Below are 24,230 nucleotides of genomic sequence, written 5' to 3' on the forward strand. Positions count from 1 at the left end.
CAGGATGTCACATCAATATTTTGCCCCTCTCGCCTTTTAAACTTTGCTCTTTTAAAAATGTAAATTGAATGCTGCAAGTTGATGTGATGTTTTCTTCTGTTTTGTGTGTTCTTTCACTTTTGAGGAGGTTAGTTCTTGTAGAGGTTGTGTTGGTGGTATGTGACTCAGTTTATGTATGAAACCAGTGCTGATATATTGTAGGCATCTGCCAATAGCAGGAAGGGAAAAACTAGTGTTTGTAACCCTGACTATATATTTGGGAAATTGTCTTCTTCCCTTGTATGTTTTGTACTCGCTCAAAGCCTCTTCAACTGCGCATCCTTGAAGTCTTAGTTTTAAAATATATCTGTTTTCCTTCCTTTACTTCTATCTAGGCATCAACAAACGGAAAGAAGAAAGACAGAACCAGCGTAAGTAGCCCAGACACAGAAGCCGCAGCCAGTCTCGGCCCTAACGCCAGCACCAGTAGCAACACAATTACAGCCAATAATAGTTCCTCCAGCAAAGGTGGTCGCAAGTCTCCGCCCACAGGAGACAAGGAAAACAAGAAGTCTTCTCAGGTATGAATTAATGGTTTGTGGGTGTAAGATGGGGGTTTTTTTTTGTTGCCGTAGCAGTGGTCAGGGCTGCCTAAATCTACCGATTTTTCCGGTAGATACCGATTTTGGGCCTGTTCTACCGACATACCGATAAGGTGTCAAAACTACCGGATTTTCGATGGGTGCCGAGAGAGTTTTAAAAAAAACTACAACATTCTGCAGTGCTTCCATTCTTTGTTTTTACGGAAATCCGTACATTCCCAAAGTTCCGTACTTGCTGCATCATCGTATCAACTCCATGCGTTGAGAGAGAGAGAGAGAGAGAGAGATAGATCAGCACTTGCCTCCGTAACTTGTCAGATATTTACGGCAACTCTCGGCAATAAGTTGTATTAGAAACTGCCAATTGCGCGTTTCGTACACTCGGCCATTGTCTATCTGTGCCGTTCGGTCGGCAATAGTTTTTCACGTGCATATCGGCTGAAATCTGTCTACTCACGATAGATAATCTTTCTCCTTTTCATTCATTCTTTCTTTCTGTCTATCTTCAGTTTTTTGCTGCGTCTGGAAAATCTGTGCATTTAATTCATTTATCCAGAAAAAAGAATTGTTAATTTAGAAGGAAAATCGGTATCGAAGCAAAACATTCTAAAATCTGTCATGGTTTAGAGAATTGGTAAGTACCAAATAAGGATTCTACGCAGGGTGACTGCGGGAATTTATTACCCGGGACCCGAGAAAATGCAACAAGTCCTCGAAACCAAATCTGAAAAGCCTTCTGAGTTCATAATATTTTACTGGTTGCGTTTGTGATAGTACGTTCGGCTTTCCCCAGTCCGAGAGTACGTTTCCCGTGAATGAGCGGCTATGGCGGCAATCGGAACTGTAGGTGCAATACTCATACTGAGACTCCATCGGGAAAATCAAAATCTACTTTCGCTTTCGTTACCGCTCAGAATTGTCTGATGATAGTTCGTTGACGTTAGATTTACAGTTAATAAAAATTTGTAACCTGCAGTTTGTGCGTAAAAAACACGCATGTGTAGCCATAAACATTAAATCGATATTCTCACTGATGTCACTATAATAACAAAACAAACAAAAAAGGGGGGGGAGAAAAAGAAAACACGCGTTCTCCAATTTCTAGATTGCCGGGCCCGTCATGGTGACCGGTCAATGAACCTGTGAGAGTTCGTGAGTACGGCATGAATAAAGGACCGGCCGGTGGTTGTTGAGGAAAGCCTAATCAAAGTTATTTCAAAGTAGGAGTGTTGCAGGGCGTTGGAATTGAGGGAGGTGTTTGACGCAAAATAAAGTCTACAGCAGCAGAAAAAGGCCGCGGTGCAAGAAACTGATGCTAAAATAAAAACGATAAGTGGAAGTGGTTTTGACATTCGACAATCAAGTGCGTAAATGAGGGAACATTAGAGCACAGGCTTGATGATTGTATCTTCAAGGTTGGTGTTCCCGGATTTGTCGGATTTGTCAGTGATGACAAATTGAATAGTGGCAATAAGGAAATGCCATTTTCAACCCTCGGAAAGCTCAATGTTGGATGCTTGTGCATCATAATGGCTTGTTGCTGATTAAATACTGGTACTGTGATTTAGCATTTTGAAAAAAATCAATGCTTAGTCTATGATGCAGTGATTCACTGATTGCCAGGTTTTCGGCATCACTAGATCTACATCCCACAATCTCACAGTCCTTCCAGCTCCGGCTCTATCGGTACACGCTCTCTTATTTTCACTTTTTGCTCTGCCGTGAGCCTAACTATAAAGGTTTTATAAATAAGTTTTGTCTTTCATGCTTTTTAAAATCCGTGATTGCTGAAACCAAACATGGTTTTGGCAGTTGATGTTCTTCTGGCCTCTCCTCAGGCCCAGATCAGGATTCATGTTGTATTTTTAGGGTGAAACTAGTTAAAATTAATTGTCTGTCATACCTAAGTCACGAAGGACTTATCGGTGTCCTATGCTAGTGTCGGGAAAATTATGTTTTAATTTAGTTTCTATTTGTATGGGCTAGGGGTTTTGAAGTCAGTTTGGCAATCACCCTGCACTCAATTCCAGATTCAGTACTGAATGATAGGTTCCTTGAACGATAGTCCATAAAATGATTTTTTTTTAAAACCCAACCTCGCCTCATTTCATACACACTGTTCATCGTAACTTGTGCACACCTATACACCCCCTTCCTTCCCCACATATAGGCACATGCGAGAGCATGGCAACACACACACACACACACACACACACACACACACACACACGTGCGTGCACAAAGAAGTTTTCAAAATATAATTACCCAATATCACGGAAAGCAAGCTCGTTCGGAGGGGCAACGATCATGGTTTTGGGCCAATCTACCTGAAAATGACCCTGAATCTACCTGAAATGGGAACTTTGAGGTAGGCAGCCCTGAGTGGTTGTTGTTTTATGGAAGATACTTTATGGGGAATCACAGTCTGATGTTGAGAAATTCTGGAAAAGATTCTGTTTCATCTATAGAAATTGAAGAAAATGTCAGATTTTGTGGGAGAGGAACTGAGCAGGACGGCTCAGTATATGATGGATACCTGACTTCAGATATAATGCCAATGAAAAGGCAAAGAACAATGCAACCAAGAAGAAAAAAAGAAGTCAAAATCTGTTATATTAGAAAGGCAAAGTGAAAGTCATTATTTTGTCTCACGGTTGCTATTATATGGTCGCTTTTAAGGACAAACGGGCTAACTCAGATTTGGGGGTTTCCAGAAATCTTAACCTACACCTAAAGTGGGCATTGCTCTACCTTAAGAGAAGTTTGATTTCATTGGTGTGTATATTTGTTTGGTTATAGAGAAAACTCTCCTTGTCTTTTAAAGAAAATGAACAAGGGGCAAAAAAACTTTACCTTCGATTTTCTCAAAACAGCATTTTTCGGGATACCCTCCTTGTGCTTAAAAGTGACCATTAAAATTTAATGCTGTTTTCTTTGGCTTTAAGGGTAGAAATTGCAGGTGTTTGAATGGAACCACTTGTTAGTCCTCTTCACTCTTTTTTTGGTATTTCTGCCTATCTTGGTTTTTTCCAAGCCCGTAACTCATTCGCTACGCCGAGCCGTGGGGGGCGGCGTGGCTAAAGTGCCGTTAGTACGCCCGGCGGCTCGAGAACTGACGTTCAGTTTTAGCTTGGTTTCTATTCCAATCCACATATCCATGTTAAAATAAAGGTCATAATATAAAGTTCCGGATCAAGCGGATCAAGCGTTTCCACCGAGAATTGGAGGTTTTGATTCAGTTTTGAAACACGATTTCGAAGTTTATGCAACATTGTTTTATCGGGAAGCCTAAATTATAGCCCAGACACCAGTCTTAGTACTTTTACACAACAAAATGTATCATTATTTTGCTCACTAAAGAAGTGTAGGACTCTTCTTATAATATTGATACTACTGGACTCAAATTGCCAGTGCATTGTAATTGAGAAATCAATATTTTTGAGTGCTAGATCTAGGCCTAGATCTAAATAGTAAAAATATTTTTTTTCTCCTCAAAATCACTACCTTTTGGTGAATTTACTCAAAAATTACCACTCAAGACATGTATAGGTTTATTCCAAATGCAATTCTGAATAATTCCATATAAGATACGAGTGTTTTTTTCTGTTTGGGATCCTTTTTCAAAATAATTTTTAAAATGTTTTTTTTCAATATCGGAGGTTATGATCCAAATGTACAAATATTATGGAATGTATGTAAATAACTGCTCATTTTTCAATATTTTCCTGTTCTATAAACAGTTATGGTTATTTTGATGTATAATTTGACTAGGTGCAAACATATTTTTTGAGTTTCATCTGAGATTATACATTTTTTTTTCTTCAAATTTTATCCGCAGCCAACCAATCACAATTGTGTTGCATAATCGCCTCTTACAGGAACCAAAGTTGAACAATACTCAAATAAACAATACAGATGTATTCTACAAACCATACTGAAAATGTTGGTATATAATATGTTGATATTTATTTGAATTTATGGCCCCCAAGACCTGTGAGCTGTGCACTAGTCATCATCTCATTTCGCCCTCTCGAAAAAAATTCGTCCACAAGCCGAAAATAATACGTAGCGAATGAGTTAATGCCTGCAGTCTCGTTTATATACTGTCTTTTTTTTAATGACAAAATACTACCGTTAGTGCGGTTGCTAGGGGTGCTACTTGTTTACTTTCCCTCTTTAGAAAAAATAGCATTATGACAGAAGGAAAACTTGCCACTTTTAGTCCTTCTCTTTACTCAAACTCAACAAGTACATCAAATAGGAGATTGACGGATGCTTTGATGTGGTTTGCTTTATTTATACTTATTAAATATCTATCATCCTTATCGCTGTTTCTTTTCTTTGTAACTATGTAATAGTAACATGTGTAATCTTTGACATTTACATGAGCTTTATGTTGCAATTGCTGTTAAAACTTTATCTGAAACCGACTGGTAACACCATTTAGCAATGTATTAAGAGTTGAGGTGTCTTGCTATCAGTCAGATCACCTGTTTTGTGCATGTTCTAACTTCTTGTGAGATAACAGGCTGACAAATGTTTTCATATCTTTTTCTTTTCACATGATTCAGAAATCGAAAGAGTCAAACTCAGCTAAAGCGAAAAAGAGAAGAATTCCTGCCGAGGAAGACTCAAAGCTTGCCAAGAAAAAGAAGGTAGGTATCATCCCTGAGGGCAGGGGTTTGCTCACTTTTGTTGATCATAGTTGGGGATGGGATTCCTTCTCACATGTAGCTCGAACTCTGTTTGGCTTGAGATTTCTTACTGATGTGTAGTGTTTAGGCTTGCACACATTGGGTGGTTGGTGGACACTGCTGCTGTTGTGCCTGTCTGGCCTTTTCCCCACAAAAAATATTGTCGATGGTCTTTTCTTTGTAAGTGTACTCAAATAGACAAGGTCGCGCTGAAAGGATCAGTTGAGTCCCACAGGGGAAAACTTTTGATAGTCCCTCTTTCTTGAGATCAGAGAGAAAAGAAATTTGATCAAGTCTTTGTCTAGATTTGATGGAAAGATGTGTGATAAAGTCTCTGTAATCAGCTGCAAAGACACTTGTGGTATGAGCCATTACTGTTGAGTAATTTGCCGTATTTATTTTTGTTGCTTTGTCAGTCATTTCGGTGTCCTGTAACCTCTGAATTATCATGTTCACAGGGCTTGAAATAGACAGCGGCAATTTGCCTTGGTGCCTTTGTGATTTGCCGTAATGCCCTTAAAATCAAAGGGTCAACCGCGGCAATTTTTGCCATGCCCTTTTTTTTCTCTTTTTTTTTAAAAATGTGCCACAACGAAAATAAATACTATTTGTCCTGTGTTGTCACTTGTGAAAAAGAAAAGAAAGTTCTACAAGCGTCTTGTCGGGTTCGCCACCGTGGCAGGTCAGTGACCCTGAGCGTTGGTATCACAACTTAATCACAAGACACGGCATCGTGTGAGCACCGGTTGTTGGGGTCACCAAAGTTCATTCAAAGTGTGAACACCACGAAGTACGAGACTCCGGAATGGAGGGGGGGGGGGTATTGATTTTTAAAAGATTTTTAAGATACACGCGTGGGAGGGCGGGGGGTATGGAGAAATCCTGTCCAATTTGTCTGAAATCTCATCAAAGCTGCAGTCTGACACTGCTCAGCTTGATAATTGTGTCCATTTTGTCATGGCTAGTGCAAACACACTCACAGCAATGATAACCAAACCTCAGCAGCTGTGTCTGAAAAAATCTCTGGGTGAAAAAGAAGGCTGCAGATGTGAGAGATGTGTCTCACAACTAGACGTCCTGATAAAACCGCACTTTTCTCTGAAATCATCTTCTCTGGTGATACTTTTTAAAATCACTTGTTTTTCCCCATAAGGGACAAACAGTAAGCCAGTCTTTTTCTATATTGTGTGTGCCAACATATTTTCAATATTCTGATCTAGTCATAAGTCATAATATGACATGTTGATTGTTTTAGGTCTTTTTAAACAACATACATGTACTTTAAAACATATATTTTCAAACTTGTTTTCACTTATCAGAATATCATCAGAACCTCACACTGTTTAACCGCTTGACAGAAATTTTTAGTATGCAACATCCAGTATTACCAACTTTAATCAACAAAATAATCACCTATAATATTTGCCTAGGTGCCCTAGCAAATTGCCTCGGTGCCCTCTGATTTTTAGGCCCCACCGAGGCAATTTTTGCCTGCCCTCCTGAACACCTAATTCAAGCCCTGTGTTCATGCCATTATGGTCCAAAATTTCCCTTCAAAGATTAATAATAAATCTAAGTTTTTTTTCTTCTTTTTCACATTTTTCTTTGCTGTTTTGTGACAGGATCGCTCTGACTCTGAATCAGGCACAGACAGCAGTTCTGTCTCTGGAGCTGAAGACGCTGCCAACGACGCAGACTCAGACGACAACAACCAGGTCTGTTGTTTACTCACACCAGTACTCTTGCCTTCTCTCCTTGATTAGCTTTATGGACCTCAGTACATAATATCTTTACCTTTACCCTGTTTACACAGTTTGCTTTCTCATAGATCATGTTATTTCAGTCTGTCTGTCTTACTTTGTCCAAGAACTAAAATAACCGTTATTGTGCTGATGTGCTTCTATTTACTTAAACAAAAACAACTAATAGTTCTGAGTCGAAGATGTGTGTGTGTGTATATATAAGATGTAATAAAATATAGCCACATTTTATACTACCTCTAGACATACAGGAGCAAGCTTCAAAATATGTGTAGAAACCCCATTGACATGGATTGAGTAAAGGGGTATGCTTTAGAAAAAAAATAACAGCGTAATATTCCAGTTACTATTTATTAACACTTTTTCCTGTTCAAAGCGGAGCTCCAGATCTGGAATGACCACCGGTTCAAAAGTATATAATATCAGGCTCATTGTTTGCTAAGTAAATTTAGATGAGATGCAGTGAATGGTTTCACTGTTGTGATCAAAGAGCTCCCCACTGTGAACATGAAAAAGGAAAGTCCATCATAGTCACGTAACTTTGTTTGCTTACTGTTGTAAATTTAGAAAGGTTTTAATATTCTATTTTTAAAGGAGGAGCTTAGCAGCAGCTCCCGGCCTTCCAGCCCCAGTTCCGTGGAGCGTGGGTTCAAGCCCTTACAGCCCCAGCCACCGACCCCTGGTTCTCACCCGCTGTTGACCAGCACCAGTTCTGGAGTGACCAGTGGACCAGTGACTGGCAATAAGCCTGTATCCTCCCTAGAGTTGACCCCCAGCAGTGTCACAGCCGCTCAGGGTACTCTAGTAGCAGCTTCATCCGTCAGTCACGCAACAGGCGGTTCTACATTCGTTTCCCCTTTAGCTGCCAGTGCTCACCCAGCGGTGACCTCGTCTGCAATAAAAACTGTCCCAGGCCCTCCGGTCCCCCCCTCTCTGGTCCCGGCCGGACTGCCTCAAGGCTCTCAACAACAACAGCAGTCATCACAGTTGTCGCAATCATCTCCTTTCAACAACAGTTTACCTTCCAGCCTCCCACCTCTGACCTCGCAGTCTTCTGCTACGTTAGCTGCAAGCTCATTGATACACCTACCACTCCCCCCACACCACCCTGCCTCCCTCACTTCCTCTTCATCCGCAACTCATCTTCGCCGACAACAGCAGCCGCAAGGTTTGGGAGGTCCACTTTCATCGTCGCAGCAACAGCACCCATTGACAGTTTACAAATCGGGTGTAGTAGGCCCCCTGCCTGGACATATTTCTGCAATTGGAACCATCAGTGGAGGCCATCATGGCAATAGCAGCGGCCCCGGCTCACTGATAGTCCCTCCCCCTACTTCGTGCAATCTCTCCTCACCTCTGGTCATTCCCACACCCTCACTGAGTCGGGCATCTTCTACTGGCACTTTCATCCCACACCCGGCCGAAGTCCCTGTGCCACCACCACCGTCATCGGTCTGTGTCAGTGCTTCAGCCAGTCTCACTTCTGTAACAACTGCCAGCACCAAGACCATCTCTGCCCTGACCTCCGGGGAGCCAGTCATACCCTCGCCGTCAGTTCTCTCTAACAGAGGCGGTAGTGGTAGCAGTCTGACATCTTCCAGTAGCAGCTCACACCTTGGTCTGGCCATCAGCAGTAGTAACAGTACCCTCAGTGGTACTCTAGGAAACAGCAGCAGTAGTGGGAGCAGCAGCGGCGGCAGCACACCATTCGGCAGAATGCAAGACCCAGGAGAGGAGCCCCAGGACAAGAAGCCTATTGTTCCTCCCCCATCCGCGTACCTCCCCCCTCCTCCAGGTTCGGTCCCGTTCTCCCCTTACCACTCGTACTACTACCCACACCCCGGGGCGCCCCACCTGCCCCCACACCCATCACTCCACCCTTCGGTGGCCATGTCAGCAGCCTCTTCTTCCTCCTCCTCTACATCCAGCAGCAACCCCCATCCCGCCCCTCCCCCTGTACCCAGCTTAGTGCCCATCAAGAAAGAGCCCCACTCTCCACCCCCACCCCTTAAACCATCAGATAAAACCGCCTCGGATATCATATCTTCTTCATCATCATCATCAGGCTCATCATCATCGGCATCGCCTCACCCTCTCCACCGACCACATCCAGAGAACCCTGGAAAGATCCCTCATGGCTTCCCCCAGTCTGGTCTCCCCTCCACAGCACCACTCCCTCCCCCTCCCCTCACCCTCATCGACCACCGTGACAGCAACAGCAGCTCAAAACCAGACGATCTCTCTAAGGCTGACTCCTACTCCTCTAGCAAAGACAGTAACCCCCCACGCGGCCTGCCGCCTTCCCCTCACCGCTCGTCGGAGAACCACCCATCTGTTCTCCAACATCGAGAATCCCGCATGGACAGTAACCTCAGCGTACTGCGAGAGTCTCGGGAGATCGGTCTAGTAGGGGGTCTCCCTGGACCGCCCCCTCCTCCCTCCTCATCTTCCTCCCAACAGGGAGCACATTCGGCCCCTCCTCCCACCCTCAAAGACGACCCAAGAGTTCTATCCGCAGCATTCCAGCCTTACTCCCACCACCCTCACCCCTCATCGTCGTCTTCGTCTTCATCGTCGTCATCATCATCACACCCTCCCCCTCCGTCTCATCCCATCAGCTCGGTGCTGCAGATCCCACAACGCCAGCTTCAGTCAGATCCCAGTGCCCCCCACCCCACAGGGCCCCCCCTACACCCCTCACAAGGTGGTCCTCTCATGCCTGGGGATGCTGCAGCCCTCATGTCCTCACACGCTGGGGGACCTCCTCCTTCTCGTCCTCTCCCTCCCCCTGGTGCAGATGTGGATAGTTTGGTGAAGAAGGAGCCAATCACAGTAGAGGATGACACAGGAAGTGATGATGATATGCGAGGGGGGTCTACCACCCCTGGCCCCACCTCAGCGTGCAGTAAGGAGATCTACAAGAGCAACTCTGCCATGTAAGAATCTCACTGTCATGGGGGGAGGGGGGGGTCTTGTATGGATATTCTTGTCCTCTTTTTATATACCTTAATATTTTAGTTTTCTTTTTTATACTGTGGTTTAGTTGTTATTGCTTGTCTGAGCAGCTGTTAGGCCTGTGACTTTAGTACCTATGCTTTGATGTGTTACATTGGATGGAAGTGTTTTTCAGGTACTATTTGTGGGTGGTTGGCAGATGCTCCGGTGTCGTTTGCTCTCAAACATCTAGCATCGTTATCTTTCCTCCTTATTTTTGTGTTTTTTATTCTCTTGTAATATCTATAATCTGTAATCTTCGGGACTAATATGATCTAACTGTGATGCAAGTACTGTCAAACACATATTGAAACATAAAACAAGGTGCAGTCTATTTCTGAAAAGGATAGTCTTTGGAATTGTTCTGTGTGCTTTAATACATGTGGTCAAATAATTACTGTCTGTGCTTTCTTCTGTTATGTTGCAATTACTATTGTTGCCTTGACTGTGTTCCAGTGGTTACTGGTAGCCCTGTTTATTGTTTTTTAGTAAATGGGATCATTGACAACACAGGATACAAAGAAAGAAAAATTTTTTAAATCCTACTAAACAGTATTTTCGTATGCCTGTACGTCTGTACATTTTCAACAGTTCATTGTCTCTGCTTGGGTTATCAAAGGACTAACTTATTTTTTGTACTGAGAGACCAGGTAAGGTATAATTCTTTAGAGTCGGGATAGGATAATCTGTAGAATCGGAATAGGTTCAAGTATTCTCCTCTGCAAACTTTGTATGGACTTTTTTGTGCTCTGCAGTGGGAAAAGTCTGCTCATATTTTACAGTTTGATAATGGAAATTGGATTTGATTGACAAAGCTCTCCTTCTGTTGTTTCTGTCTGTCAATCTTCCTTTTTTTATGCACTAAATGTCCATTATTGCATTGATGTGTTTCTGGTTACTGAAAACAACAACAATAAAAACACCCAGAAGATTTTTGGACTGTGTTTGATCAACTCTGTCTTTCCTCTTGTCCAGTTTCATCAAGGTGTTTGACCGCGGTGAGAGGAACCAGTGTTCACGAACTGACTTTGTCTTCAAACCACTGCCAGAGTCCAATCTGGCAAAGAAGAGACGAGCCTCTCACTCTTCTTCCACATCTTCCATCAAAGAGGAGAAGGTGAGAAGTACATGTGTACATTAACCCCTTCCTCTGCTGTACTAACCACCATATTTTTCTATTGTTGAAAGATAACGGGCACAGCGCACTGGAAGTGGAATTTTAGTTGCCACTGGGGGGTTCCCCGCCGAGCACCTTATCACGTCAGGGTCACGGGGGTCAGCTCCCTGTCGCCATTCTGTCTGGGCTGACTTAATTTTTGTGGCACTTTTTAACGTACAGTTTTAGGTGTATCCTTGTATTTATGATAATTATCATTTAATGCACCCAAAGCACGCATTTCTGCTCTTGAGACTCAAAAAAGAACGGACATTGTAACTTGTCTGGTTATTTCGCTAGATGCGCTGAAATCGGCAATGCTAAATTGTATTTAAAAAATTGACAAATGTGAATGGAAAAGAAAATCAATATTAAAAAAAGGCACGACAAAAACTCAAAACTTTTGGAACATGAACGACATAACATTGGTGCAGATACTCAGAAAAGATAGTATCTGTGCATATAATAAAAAGCTGTAATTTTGCAACTATATCCATCTGGCACACAGTTTGCTGTGAAGTAATTCTTCTAAGTACAACTTTATGTGTCTAATAAAATCGTGAATGTTCACATATTTTCTCAAAAGTTTATAAAAATTACCCTGTAGTCTCTCTATGAAGTAATACAAATCGATTTTAGTGCCAGAATATATATATATATATCTCTACAATGCAATACACGAACAGTATCTCCAGAAATTCCTTACTTTTCTTAAAACGCTAAGTCTAGGTTTTGTAAGTTGACTGAATAACAGGGATGACTTCTCGTAATGAGTTATAAGAATAATTTCTAGCTTTCCTGTGACACTGAATCAGCACCAGACTTTTCCTGCCTTTATTTTCGTTTCTATGTCCATTTGCAATAACAGACAATGTTCTGATTTCTTTACTCATAAGTGTCCGCGCATAATTCCAACACAAACACTAAGAATGAATGTGTTGGCTGTCATTATTTTTATTCCATACAAGAAGTTCATCTGTACCCACATATTTACACAGTTTTGTGTTTTTTAAAAATCGCACATGTGACAATAACTTTCTTAATTGTATGCAGGCTGCCGCAGATACAGCATGATTCATGAATAACTTTCTCTTGTTTAATGGTAAAACAAGAGCTAACGCTGAATGTCCTTAGTTTAAAATATGCAGATGTGCATATTTCTTCTCTTATAACTTGACTATTACTACTTGTGCAGATTTAAGATTTCTCATGGTAAAAGACATGATATTTGTAACACAGATTTTGGAGAGATCTGTCGGGCTGTTTTTAAATAAACAATCATTTATTCACAAATATGTAACTAAAATAGGACAAATTGGGTACCCTACATACACTTTTCTAGAACAAAAACTAAGGTTCTAGAAAGTAACCATTCTAACACAGAATAAATCTCAAGACATTGAGCTTTTAGTACATCATTGTAATGGTTTGCTGTGTGGGATGGGGAAGAAGTTATATCGTTTCAAACTTGGACAAAAATGCGAACTTTTTAAACGACACCAGCAAGGTAGCTTCAGGGCTCATTAACCGCGTGACCCTGAGCCCTGGAGCTCCGGCGGGCTGCTGAGTCACGCTAACTTAAAGTAACAGAATCTGTCGAAAAGTGACGCCATGCGGGATAAGACATCATTCTGTTGTCCTTTGGAAAGATACTGTACCATATTTACCTGTGCTGACCCAGCTAGAAATGGATGCTTTTTAGAGAGGAAATATGTTAATTACAGTAGTGTGCAAATAACAGAGCTACACATCCTCCTGGGGACGGATTGTAGTGATGGTAAATAATCATGTAACTTTTTAACCCTTTTCTGGAAGGTTTTGTCACTTATTTTTAGTAATTACACTGTGCCCTCCTTCAGTATAACCCCTCATGTCTGAGTCCATCACAACAATAGCATCCTGTTGTTTCATTTTCTTGTGCAAACACAGGACTGCCCATCATTACAAATTTGGTAGAATCCTTTTAGTAAAAACATTAATTGCGCCAAAGCCAGAGTAAGACAAACAATAATATTTGACACGATGTTGAAAAATTCCTGTGATTGGGGTTGTGAGTGACCACCAAGGCCACTGAGAGAAACACCTCTCCCCCCCCCCAAAAAAAAAACAAACAACCAAAACAACAAACAAACAAAATAAAAAAGTAAAAGAGTGGATAATTGTTGAAATAATAATAATTAACTGAAGTATGTGGCAGATTATAGTGATGCACAGTCAGGATCAAATATTTGTATAGCTTCTTGCTGGATTCTTTTTTTTTCCCCCCAAGAGCTAAACTAACAGCCAATAAGTTCCCCCTCAAATTACTATGTCTGAAAGTACAACGGGCACCATTGGATGCCACTAGAATCGGTAGTATGTGCTGCTTTTTATTCTAATTTTTTTTTCTTCTCCCCAACCAGAAACGAGTGGAAACTCCGCCACGTGCCACCTCTGTGTCAGAGGGACAAAAGTCGTCGTCATCCAGCAGCGGCAGCAGTAGCAATCTCCCCAGCAGTAGTGGTGGTGCCGGCCCTCCTCACAACATCAGCAGCAGTGCCTATGCTGAGCGACATACACCGCGGCCATTTGCCGACACTCCAGCTCTTAGACAGCTGCATGAGTATGCACGCCCTCATGTGCTGGGTAAGATATCACGTGTGTGTGCGAATGGCATGTAGAGGGGGCGTGGGTTTATGGTGTAATGACAGGACATGGTCTCAAGTGACATGTCATCCCCTCTCACTCGGCTGGTTGACGGTTGCTCATCTCTTATCAAACAACTATCATCTCTATCTCTCTTTTTATGTGTTTGTTATTCTCCTGTGACACCTCGATTCTTCGGCACTTATATGACCTAGTTGTGTTGCAAGTGCCGTAAAACGCTTACTAAAACAATACCCTCTCATGCTCATGCTTTTTATTTTCCCATTTGTACATCGAGTGTTTCTACATCAGGGATTTTTTGTTGTGGTTTGCTCCTTCTGCATCTTTTTGTGTTGTTTTTGTTTGTCATAGTCTATTCCTAGAGAAATATGATGGTTTTCACACTGATTCATTAAACATGTTCTGTTGCTGGGTTTGTGTTGATGTTCTTGCTTCAAATTTTCTACGCAAAATGTCTTGATATTTTTTGTTATTTAACTCTCATCAGTTGGATCTAGTATTAATTTAAATGATTTCCCTGAACTTCCAGAATGAAATCTGTGCTGCCATTCGAAATTTTTTGTAAGTTTCTGTATCGCTGACAAATTTGGATCTAGATCTATTGGCAACATTGTCAAGGCGGATAGTGCGATTGAGAAGGAGGTGTGTTGTAGAAGGATTTGAATGCAGCACTCTTGACTGGAAAGTGACTCAGATTTTACATCTAAAATCGTCGGGGATACAATTCACTGCCACTAGGGGGGGAAAAAGTTGAATTTTGAATTCTCTCAAAGTCTATTATTAGCTTGATCAGTTTTATAAATATGGATATGGAAGACTAGACAGAAATGTGTATTTAATTATAGCCGAGGTGAAAAGGATATGCTAAAGTAGTAGTGATGTTGTAAGGAAGTGACTGTACTACATCCTGAAAGTTTTATTTCAACACAAAATGTCTTGGTGCCCAACCACACAGGCCAGGATATCCCCCGTGGACCCTACACTTTGGCAGGCTTGCCCCACCACCCGCAGATGGACCCCTTGATGAGCTACCGTCTGGGCATGTACCCACCGGGCTCCCGCGAGCGTCTGGAGATGGAGCTGGAGCGGGATAAACGAGAGCGAGATGCCCGTGAGAGAGACATGAGAGAGAGAGAACTAAGGGAGTTGGAGCTACGGGAGAAAATGAAGGCCGACTTTGAGCTCAAACCCGGTATGATGAAGCCAGGTGAGAAGTAAAAGTTTTCTTTTCTTTGTAAAAAATTGTTTTTTGTCTGCTTCCACTACAAAGTAGATTACTGAACCCCACAAGTGTGTGGTATCTCGTAGTTGTTGCAAGAAAAATAATGGGGGGGGGGGGGGGGGGGGCTTGTTACTCCTTTATCTCTGAACTAAATGGCAAGACTACCAAAGTGTAGAAAGTATATATTCATGGTGAAAACAGTTTGGTTTCTTTCTCTTTTTATTTCTCTACTCCAAATTGAATAGTGATGTAGTGGGTTGTATGCAGTTGAACCTGTCAAAGACAATCACCTGTACAAACAGCCTCTTTCCACTTCACTTTTGCTTTATTTCGATATTGAAATGACTCTGTCAAAGATGTTCACCTAAGACAGCTTTCCCCTAGCTGGATGGTCTTTTTGAATAATTTTGGCCGTATATTGTCGCTGTTGCAAGAAGGATTAGTTGTTTTTTAAATTTTGTGTCATGTTAAGTAAAAGTATAGTGCACATCTTTCCTGTTTCGAACAAATTGAGTTACACTTGCTTTAGAGAGTGACCAAAAGTAACCTTCATCAGGTTATTATGATCTGTTGTTTGAGTCAGTTTGCTGATGCTGGAAGTGGTGTTGATCTCTCCAACCACTGTTGATGAAGTAGTCTCTTTTTTTGCCCTGCATGCTCAAAACAGAAGTTCAGTCCCATATGAGGAAAACATTTATTAAAAATCTCATTCAAGATAGGACATGCAAGTTCAAAGCAGCCCACCTCATGAACAAATTAATGGTGTAGATAGAGACATAACTCACTTACAATATTGATATTGGGGATGGAAGCAGCCCACCTCCTAATTGATTTGACTTGTGGCCATATTAGTGTAAAACTGACAATGTTTGGGTTTTTCCCCCTCTGCGCTCCCCAGGTCTAGAGCGCCTCCTGCCCCCTGGAGCAGCCACACAGCTGACAGACCCGAGCTGGCTGGATATCCAGAGACGCATGGGCTTCCCTCCCACGGCCGGCGGCCCCCTAGTGCCTGGTGGGCCCTCTGTCAGTGCCGCGGGCTCCCACTTGCCGGGTGTGTATCCTCCTGTCAGCTTAGCTAGCGATCTGGTCGCCAGGGAGAGAGAAAAACTGGAGAGATATGGTGAGGAGCAAGCCCTTCCTTTCTTGCCCTCTCTTGCCTCCCTCCATGTCTGTGTGAGAGGGTGGGGTGGTGTTGATGTTTCTCTCACTTACTGTCGGTGCGCGCATGCATGAGTGTGTGCGTTAGGGGGCAGACTTATTTTTCTCTTGCCTCCTGTGTGTGTGTCTGTGTGTTTTAGGTGGTGGCTTTATTTCTCTTTTGCCTCCTATATGTATGTGAGGGAGTGTGTCGGTGTTTGTGAGTGAGACTGATACTGGTCTTGTTTCTCTCTTGCTGCTCCTGCTATGAACTCACCTCCATTACTGATCTGGGAAAACCAAGTACATTCCGTCATTGTTAGGCTTCTTCAAATGGTTGTGCAAATATTGCCCTTTTATATTCAACATGCAATAGTGTTGTTCCTATCGTAGGTTAGATACTGCAAAGAGCATGAATGAAGTAAACACTCCGAAGCAGGCAAATGTTTTCATGGATATTTTGGGCAAAGTTGCTTATGCAAAATTATTAACTACTTTGAATTTAAAAGTTGCGAAAATCAGCTTTCAAACCAATCGAAATATGGGGGGGGGTTAAATGGAACTTTAAAACTTTTCATGAGACGTTAAGGATATTCGGTCTAAAACTTGTAGTGTTCCCATCTGTCTGTTGACAGGGCTATTATCTGTGTTTGCAGTAAGATCTGTTGTAGTGAGAGAGTGTGGGTGGGTGGGTGTGGTTGTGTATGCACTATGTGTGGTTGCTTGAAAGGGCCAGCTCTTACGTATCTGCTGTGTTGCTGTTGTTGTAGCTATGTGTTTGTTGTCACACTGACTCACTGTTTACAAGAGTCAATGGCCTGTGGTCTCCAGCATTACGATGCTATAGTGTGACTCCTGTTAACCGCACTATCTAATAAATGTACTCTTATGCTGATAGACTCGCTCTTGTTCTTCTCTCTCTCTTTATCCTAAATCTTGGGAATGTTGCAAGGTTTGTGAATTTGACTTCCAAAACCCTGCACATATGCTTTTCACTACAGTGGTTGGAGGGTGCCAGTGCCACTGGTAGGTCTCACTTCTTTTCTTTCCATTTTTAAAATTCTGTCTACCTTGCTTTTTTCCCCAGTGCTAAATGGCCGTTATTGTATTTATGTGCTGTTCCTTACTTCAACTCAAACTAAACTTTCCACTACACGAGGTCTGCAAGTCTTTTCCAACTCCTTCAACTATACTTTCCCCTACACTAGGTTTGGCAGCCAGCTTTCCCCAACTAGCGGCCGACATGTCGTATGCCAGCGCCGTTGAGCGTCTATCAGCGGAGCGCCAGGCAGCAGAGAGGCATGCGGCGGAGCGAGAGCGGGATCGGGATCGTTTGGCCGCCCTGGCTAACGACCCGGTGGCCAGGCTACAGCTGGCCGGGGCAGCGGCGGCAGCCACGCAGCACGCACACACACACACACACGCACACTCGCACACACACCTACACCTACACCAGCAGGAGGTGGCCCATGCCCAAGCTGTAGCCCACGCCCAGGCCCACGGCCTGGCCCCGCCGGCCTTCCCCCACCCACTGGCCGCCCACGCTCAGCACCTGTACCCTCACCACCCTCTGGCTGCGGGCGGACCAGGTATAGTAGGGCGAATCCACTTACACTGCAGTGCCGTCTGCTGGTGTGATGTCTCACAGGAGAAACGTGGAGTGTGGACTGCGAAATAAGAGCAGGCAACCAAACGTATATTCCGGTACTTATAAATGACCTTGTAGGTTGAGGAAGTCTACATTCAAACAGCCCCCTTCCCAGATCTGACAAATTCAGAGAAGAAACAACACGTGCAGATCTCGACAATTGTATGTTTTCAATTAGAGAGTGCATAGAAGTTGTCCTCTCGCTGTAAGTACAGCGCGTGTACACTTACTTTTGACGACAAAACTTGGGGTTGGATTATTGAAATTGTTGTGCACCAGCTGACTTTGTTTTTTGCAGCTCTACTTTTCTTTGCAAGGTGATGATGGTTTTCTTTCTTGGAATGGTCAGAAGAACTGAGTTGTACATTTTTGTGAGAAGTCTTGAGCAGTTATCAGTTTCTTTCTGCATGTCGTCTTTTGGGTGAAATTTGGTAAAGTTTCTGGTTTGTTTCTGGCCTGTGTAGGTTGAGATCATGAGCTGTTGGAAGATTCTGAAAGGTTTTAGAGATGCTTAGCTTTCAAGTAACTAGGTGGCTCCAATGTGTCTTTGAGTGTTGAGGGCTACTATGGTTGGTCTGGCCATTTTCTGTCTTCTCTCGACCATCTCTGGATGTAATGTCTATGATGATGATGTTGATTTCTTGTTTCTTTCTTGAAGTACACGTGAGGCTTTCAGACATATGGCTTGTGACCCTGATTTGTGCAGAATACGTGTTTTTGTTTCCAAGTGGTCATCTTTTGGTTATGGACATGGAAGTCTTTGACTACAATTATCAATTCTGTTGGTTAAGGAGGGTAATAGTTTCGCCAAATTCCTGTTGTAGGTCCTGCGTCCCTCCCTCCATCCTTTTCATTTGTTCCCTCCCTCCTCCCCCTCCCATGGTGTGCTGGCCCTGTGTGTTGCTTTGACTACTGTGTCATCTTTTACGCTGACTCATGCCCTCACTGCTCCTCTCACATTACTTCACGGGTGGTAGCTGGAGGGCACCTCTAGTAGGTCTTACTCCTTGTCTTTCCTCTCTCTGTTGTTTGTGTGTGTGTGTGTGTGTGTGATGTCTGGCTTTTCCTCCTGCCCTCCCTGCAGTACAGGGTGGTCCTGGTGTGTCCATGTGCCTCTCCCTCCCCCTCGTGTGTGAACTCAAAGACTGAACCCAAACCCCCCACCTTGTCATTGCAGATGGTGGTGCAGCGCCCGGGGCTGGGAGCGCCCCTGCTGGCAGTAGCCTGGGCTCTGAGCACCTGACCAGCCGACTGGTCTACCAATATTACTCTCAACGCCTCTCTAGCGAACAGCATATATTTATGCAGAGAGTCGTCAACGAGTGCTACCTCCGCACAAAACCGGAGACTCGGCCAATCATAGATCCCAACCATTTGATCTATCAGTTCTCTCGTAAGTGAAGAACTTGCTATCACAATTCCAAAATGGCTGTGTCCGTTCTCTCCCTCTCCCACCCCCCTCCCCCCACCAATGCTCGCTGTTTGTGCGACCCTCATTAGATTTCTCCCCTCTTCCCGACAGATGTATCTGATTCGTATCCACTTGCGTCAGTTTGTGTGAAATTCTGTTCATTTTTGTTTTTTTCTTTTGCTGCTTCTGATTTCAGTTTCAAGTCCTGCTTTTTTGTAACTGAGTTTCTTGAATGACTAGAAGTGTAGCCCTATTGCTGTGTTGTGGATTTCGTTGTATCACTTTTTGTTTTTTCGTAGATATTTAGTGCTTTGTATTGTTCCAAAAATTGCTTTGATATCCTTTTCTTCATTTTGCACTGACCTTGCCTTATTTAATTCTGTCTGCACCAATTCTTAGACATGATTCACTCACACTCAGACCTGGCTCACTCACTTTCCTCTCTTTTTTTGTTGCAAAAGCTTCCTTTTTTATGTTCTGCATTTATTTGTATATTCCTAAAGGGTCATCAAAATTGATTTTAGTTTCCCTTTTCTTTTTCCTTGGACATCTAAGACAAGTGTTCTGGTGTGGTCTGCCTATTCTACTTCTTTCCAGTTTTGCGATTGTTCTGATCTGTTCCTGGTGAAATGTGGTTTTTATTGAGCCAAAAGTTAAGGTTAGTTTCTACTACGATCAATAGGTGGAAATCTGTGAAAAATATATGTACATAGCTGAGGAAAAGGTTTAAGGAGGAAGACGTCTTTCACATTGATGTGATGATTGGAATGACTGTGGTAGCAGTTTGTTAAAGTCTGTGTTAAGTCCTTTATGAGTGGATTCTCCTGTGCTATCCAAGTCCTATTTACACTGAGTGCCCATAGATCTGTTGGTTTTGTGCTGGATGTTAATGCGGTTGTCCTGTGTTCAAGTCGGTTTGGTAGCTTTTTTTAACTTGTGGTGTTGGGAAGTTTCCATTACTCTCCATCACTCAGATCAGTTTTCTAGGAGATAGAACTTCCTGCCTCTTGAATTACCTTGAAAGAGGCATTGAGACTACACCATACTGTACATTCTTGTTTTTATCTTTGTCACTTCGCAGTACTTTGGGAGATATTTATCATCCAACTGTGAGATGGAGGAGGGACTTCTACCTTCCTCCATGGTATCTGCATGTGAGTTTGTGGCCTTATAATATGCCATGCCTGATTCATGTGTGGTTACCAGTGTGTAGTCACTGCTGTTTTCCATACAGAAGCGTTGAGAGAAATAGAGGTGCAAATACATTTGTACACACAAGATGCAGACTTTTAAAAGCGGAAGTTGTCTGGTTGGAAACTTAAACATTCTCTTCTATTCCTGTTATTTGTAGAGGGAATGAATGGCGACAGTTCTGAAGTCATGGGCTGATAACCTCAAATTGAAGCTTGAGGAAGGGACTGAATTAATGTTTATCCGAACTGGGGGAAACCAATACTTGCTGATTGCAAAATTTATAGTTAAATTTTTCTTGCCATTTTCCATAGTGAGATGATGGATTCCCATTGGTTGGGAAGTGTACTGTTGCCCCACACACTCCACGGTTCTCTGTGATTTGATGTTGTGCTTATGGTTTTGTTTTGGATTTCATTTTTAAAAAAAAAATTTATGCATACCATTTATGAAAATCATTATACCCGGAAGAGGGGAAGGATTACATTGTTCCTGTTGTGAGAAAAATAAGCAGCTCAAATGGTTTTTACCCACCTTGTAAAGCAGGCTCCAATGGAGTTACATTTTAGTCTTGCTCCAGTGATATGTGAGGCATCAGGCGCTTGTCAAAATAATGAAATTGTAGAAACGGGCATTTTCAGTCAGTTTAGCAATTTTTATTGAAATTTTGTTTTTTGGCTCAACTCCTTTTATGTTCTTAGAAAAACACATTTCTGTGTGAATGTTACTGAAAAATGTTGATAAATGGCACAAAATATGTAATTTTTAAGTCTTCACGGACTCTCAAGCTATTGCAGTTACCAAACTTTGCGGCCATTTTCTCATTAATTTTACCTCTTACACCTGATGACCCCACCTCTTTCAATTGCAGACTTCTGTTTGAGATAGATGGGTATTTTTTTCATTGAAAGCAAGGCAAATGAATTATTCAGATGATATCATTAACTCCACTTGCCCAAAAATTGACGAGTGCCTGATTCCATCGCGTCGTGACACATGAGCTGTGTGACCTTTGTCAAAGATGTGAATTTTTTGGTGAAATCGACAAACATTTCTATAAATGTTGTGTTGGACCACAGCCATGATTAGAATTGATGCATTGTTGTTATTTTTCATACTATTGCAATAGTTGTCTGGATTTCTCTTTTTCAGTTGAAAAGAATCTGAAGCCATACTGAATTATCATGTTATTTGCAACTTTTTGAATCCCAAAATTATCTTGGTAGTTTGGAAATGAAAATTTCCAGTGAAAAGTTTCAAATAGGTGCATAGTGCGAGTAGGGTTGATGTGTTAACAGAGAGCGATAAAATCCCCTGACCATCTATTACTGCAGGCTTGCCAACTGTCCCAAATTTACCGCGACTGTCGCGGGTTTGGCAGTCAGGAATTTGAGAGCCTTGTCCCATGCACTACACCAAAATCTGTCCCACTTGATGTAACTTTGTTCAGTTTTACATCATCTGATGTTATAACGTTTGCTTCCCTGATTGGGTTTTGAAGAAGTTGGCAAGCCTGATGTTGTCGATAAACTCAAGTGTGTGATTTTGTGTGTGTGTGTGTGTTTGGGGGGGCAATTTAAAGCATGGTTTTTTCTGTTCTGATTGTTGTGAGAGGAGTGAGATTTTTTTATTTCTCACATGCTTTTGGTCTGCAGATGTAGAAGGTAAAGCTAGGTTCAGATCACCGATCTACACCTTTGGTTAAATAAACTTGAATTGTTAATGTTAACCCCCCTTATTTCCTTCTCATGGCAGTTAAAATTGGTTCTTACACAGAATGAAAGAGATAATAGGACAGGGCTATAAAGTAACATTTGAGTATTTTAAACCACACTCTTTTTTTTTTTCTCTTTGATGACCTCACATGTCAGGAACAAGAGTATAATAACACTACATGACACTGATGTTTTAGTGTTTGTGTGTATTGGGAAGGGGGTGGGGGTGCTATTTTATTAACCCTATTTGTACGCCTGGAGTCATTTTGTACCCTAGGGGTTGTATTCTACACATTTTAGAATACTTCTAGTGCGAAGATCTCTTTGAAACTTTCAGTATTTCTCAAAAAATCATTTTGACAGACTGGTATGCAAAGCGTACAGATCGAATTTATGAGTACATTTTTTTTGTATGGATAGGATAGTAAAACACGACGTACAGATAGGGTTAATTAATTACTTTAAGGGAATAGAAATAGTGACTGAAAGAAAAGTGTGTGAGAACAGGCAGTAGGGCTACAGTGTTTTGTCATGTTCAGCTTTTATAGCTGTGTCCTTTCAGTGACTGAACAGCTCCTTTACACATGGCTTCATGTTCGGCTTCAGGTCCTTTTCAGTACTTTGTTTAAAATACTAAAATGTGGCTTTATAGCCCTGTACTATCTCAAGGTGAATGGTAGTTGGATAGTAATATTGTCAGGTAATGGATACAAAGCTTTGATTGGTGGGTGCATTTTCAGGAATTTGTTCAAAATTATATGTCTACATGTTATTACTTTGGAAGCATGTAATTTTGTTTTTTTAATGCTATGGGTGTTGAAAGATGCCTATGGATGGCACTGCACTTTTAGATCTGTCTTTTCTGACTATATGATGGTTGGTGGTTGCCTTAGTGTGATTTCCTCCTTTATTGTTCCTGTTTTCTTAATCTTATTGTCAACTGGTAATTTGCTGTGCGTCTCTATGACTGCGACTTAGGGTGGTCTTAAGGTGCTTCTCATAGTTTTTACTTCATCTCTTTCCATCTATTGTTGCTGTCTATCAGTGTTACTTTTTCCCAGGGTTTAGTGACTGTTATAGTGTAGGTGTATTTTTTTTTACCCAAATGGAGAAACAAATCTTGAGTGGGTTGTTGGTGGGTGCTCTTTCTTGCTTTTTTTTTTTTTCTCTTTCTTTCCTTACTTAATGTGTATCGTCTTTTCTTTGTGTGTTGCTCTGTAGTAACGTCTCGACACTTACATTACATATTTGTGTTGCAAGTGCCGTAAAACTCTAACAAAAACAAAACAAAACAAATGTGAGGGCCCCTCAAAAGCTGTAAACCTCCATCCCCAGGAGCTGACCCTCTAGCCGCAGGTCCCGGAGCCTCTGTCCCAGTGTCCTCCACCAACCCTCTGTCTGTGCTGCCGCCTGGTGTGGCCCACCACCCTCTGCTGGCCGCCGGTGGCGGGAGGGAGGAGCTCTTGTCCAGAGACCTCTACCAGAGAGGTGGGCCCTTCTTGGACCCAGCGCTGGCTCATCAGGTTGGTGGATAGTCCAAGCTTTAGTGAAGGAGATAAGATTAAGAACAAAATTTTGACTGAGAAAAAAATGTGCATGTTTATATAAAATATATGTTTGTTTTATGTCCCTAAAAAAACAACCCCCCTCCCCGGGGCAGTGCCACTGATTGAAGTGTCTTTAGGCCATTCCCAAAGGGGGGGACATATCTCGTTCAAGCATAGTAGAATTGTAATGGGCTGATTCATGTCACGCTCATAACTGTGCCTGATCTACAACAGGGAACTGCTGCTTTTTCTTTCCTGATCCTTTCTATTGTCATTTTCCTCTACTTCTTTTGTATGTTTGTCACTCCCTTGTGACCTGCTATTTTGGGGTGCCTTGATAGTCGAAGCAGACCTTGTGCTGTTGAAGCTAGAGTGGTGAAGTCTAAGTCTGATTCCCTATAAAGACTTCAATGTTGACACCCACCCCTTGGCACTCATATGACCTTATGCAGTTGGAGCGCCGTAAAACCATCTACTTTTTTTTTTTAATGAAAAAACAACCCAGATTTTAGACGTTTTTGTAAAAAT

At 42.3% G+C, this 24,230-nt stretch overlaps 1 protein-coding gene across 4 annotated transcripts in view; it reads left to right on the plus strand.

The window, feature by feature from the left end:
• Positions 1 to 24,230, plus strand: part of LOC101864371 (arginine-glutamic acid dipeptide repeats protein) — a gene marked incomplete at its 5' end in the record, with an annotated part of 32,558 nt that overhangs the window by 2,514 nt on the left and 5,814 nt on the right. The window contains 10 exon segments of one of the 4 annotated variants that reach the window (XM_005093995.3): positions 375 to 560; positions 5,153 to 5,236; positions 6,898 to 6,990; positions 7,630 to 9,971; positions 11,005 to 11,146; positions 13,588 to 13,810; positions 14,787 to 15,038; positions 15,952 to 16,173; positions 17,399 to 17,779; positions 23,491 to 23,678. In XM_005093995.3, the coding sequence (XP_005094052.2) occupies positions 375 to 560; positions 5,153 to 5,236; positions 6,898 to 6,990; positions 7,630 to 9,971; positions 11,005 to 11,146; positions 13,588 to 13,810; positions 14,787 to 15,038; positions 15,952 to 16,173; positions 17,399 to 17,779; positions 23,491 to 23,678 (4,113 nt within the window). 4 annotated transcript variants of the gene reach the window in all.

This window comes from Aplysia californica, unplaced genomic scaffold, assembly GCF_000002075.1.
Source record: "Aplysia californica isolate F4 #8 unplaced genomic scaffold, AplCal3.0 scaffold00073, whole genome shotgun sequence".
NCBI classification, from domain to species: Eukaryota; Metazoa; Mollusca; class Gastropoda; order Aplysiida; family Aplysiidae; genus Aplysia; species Aplysia californica.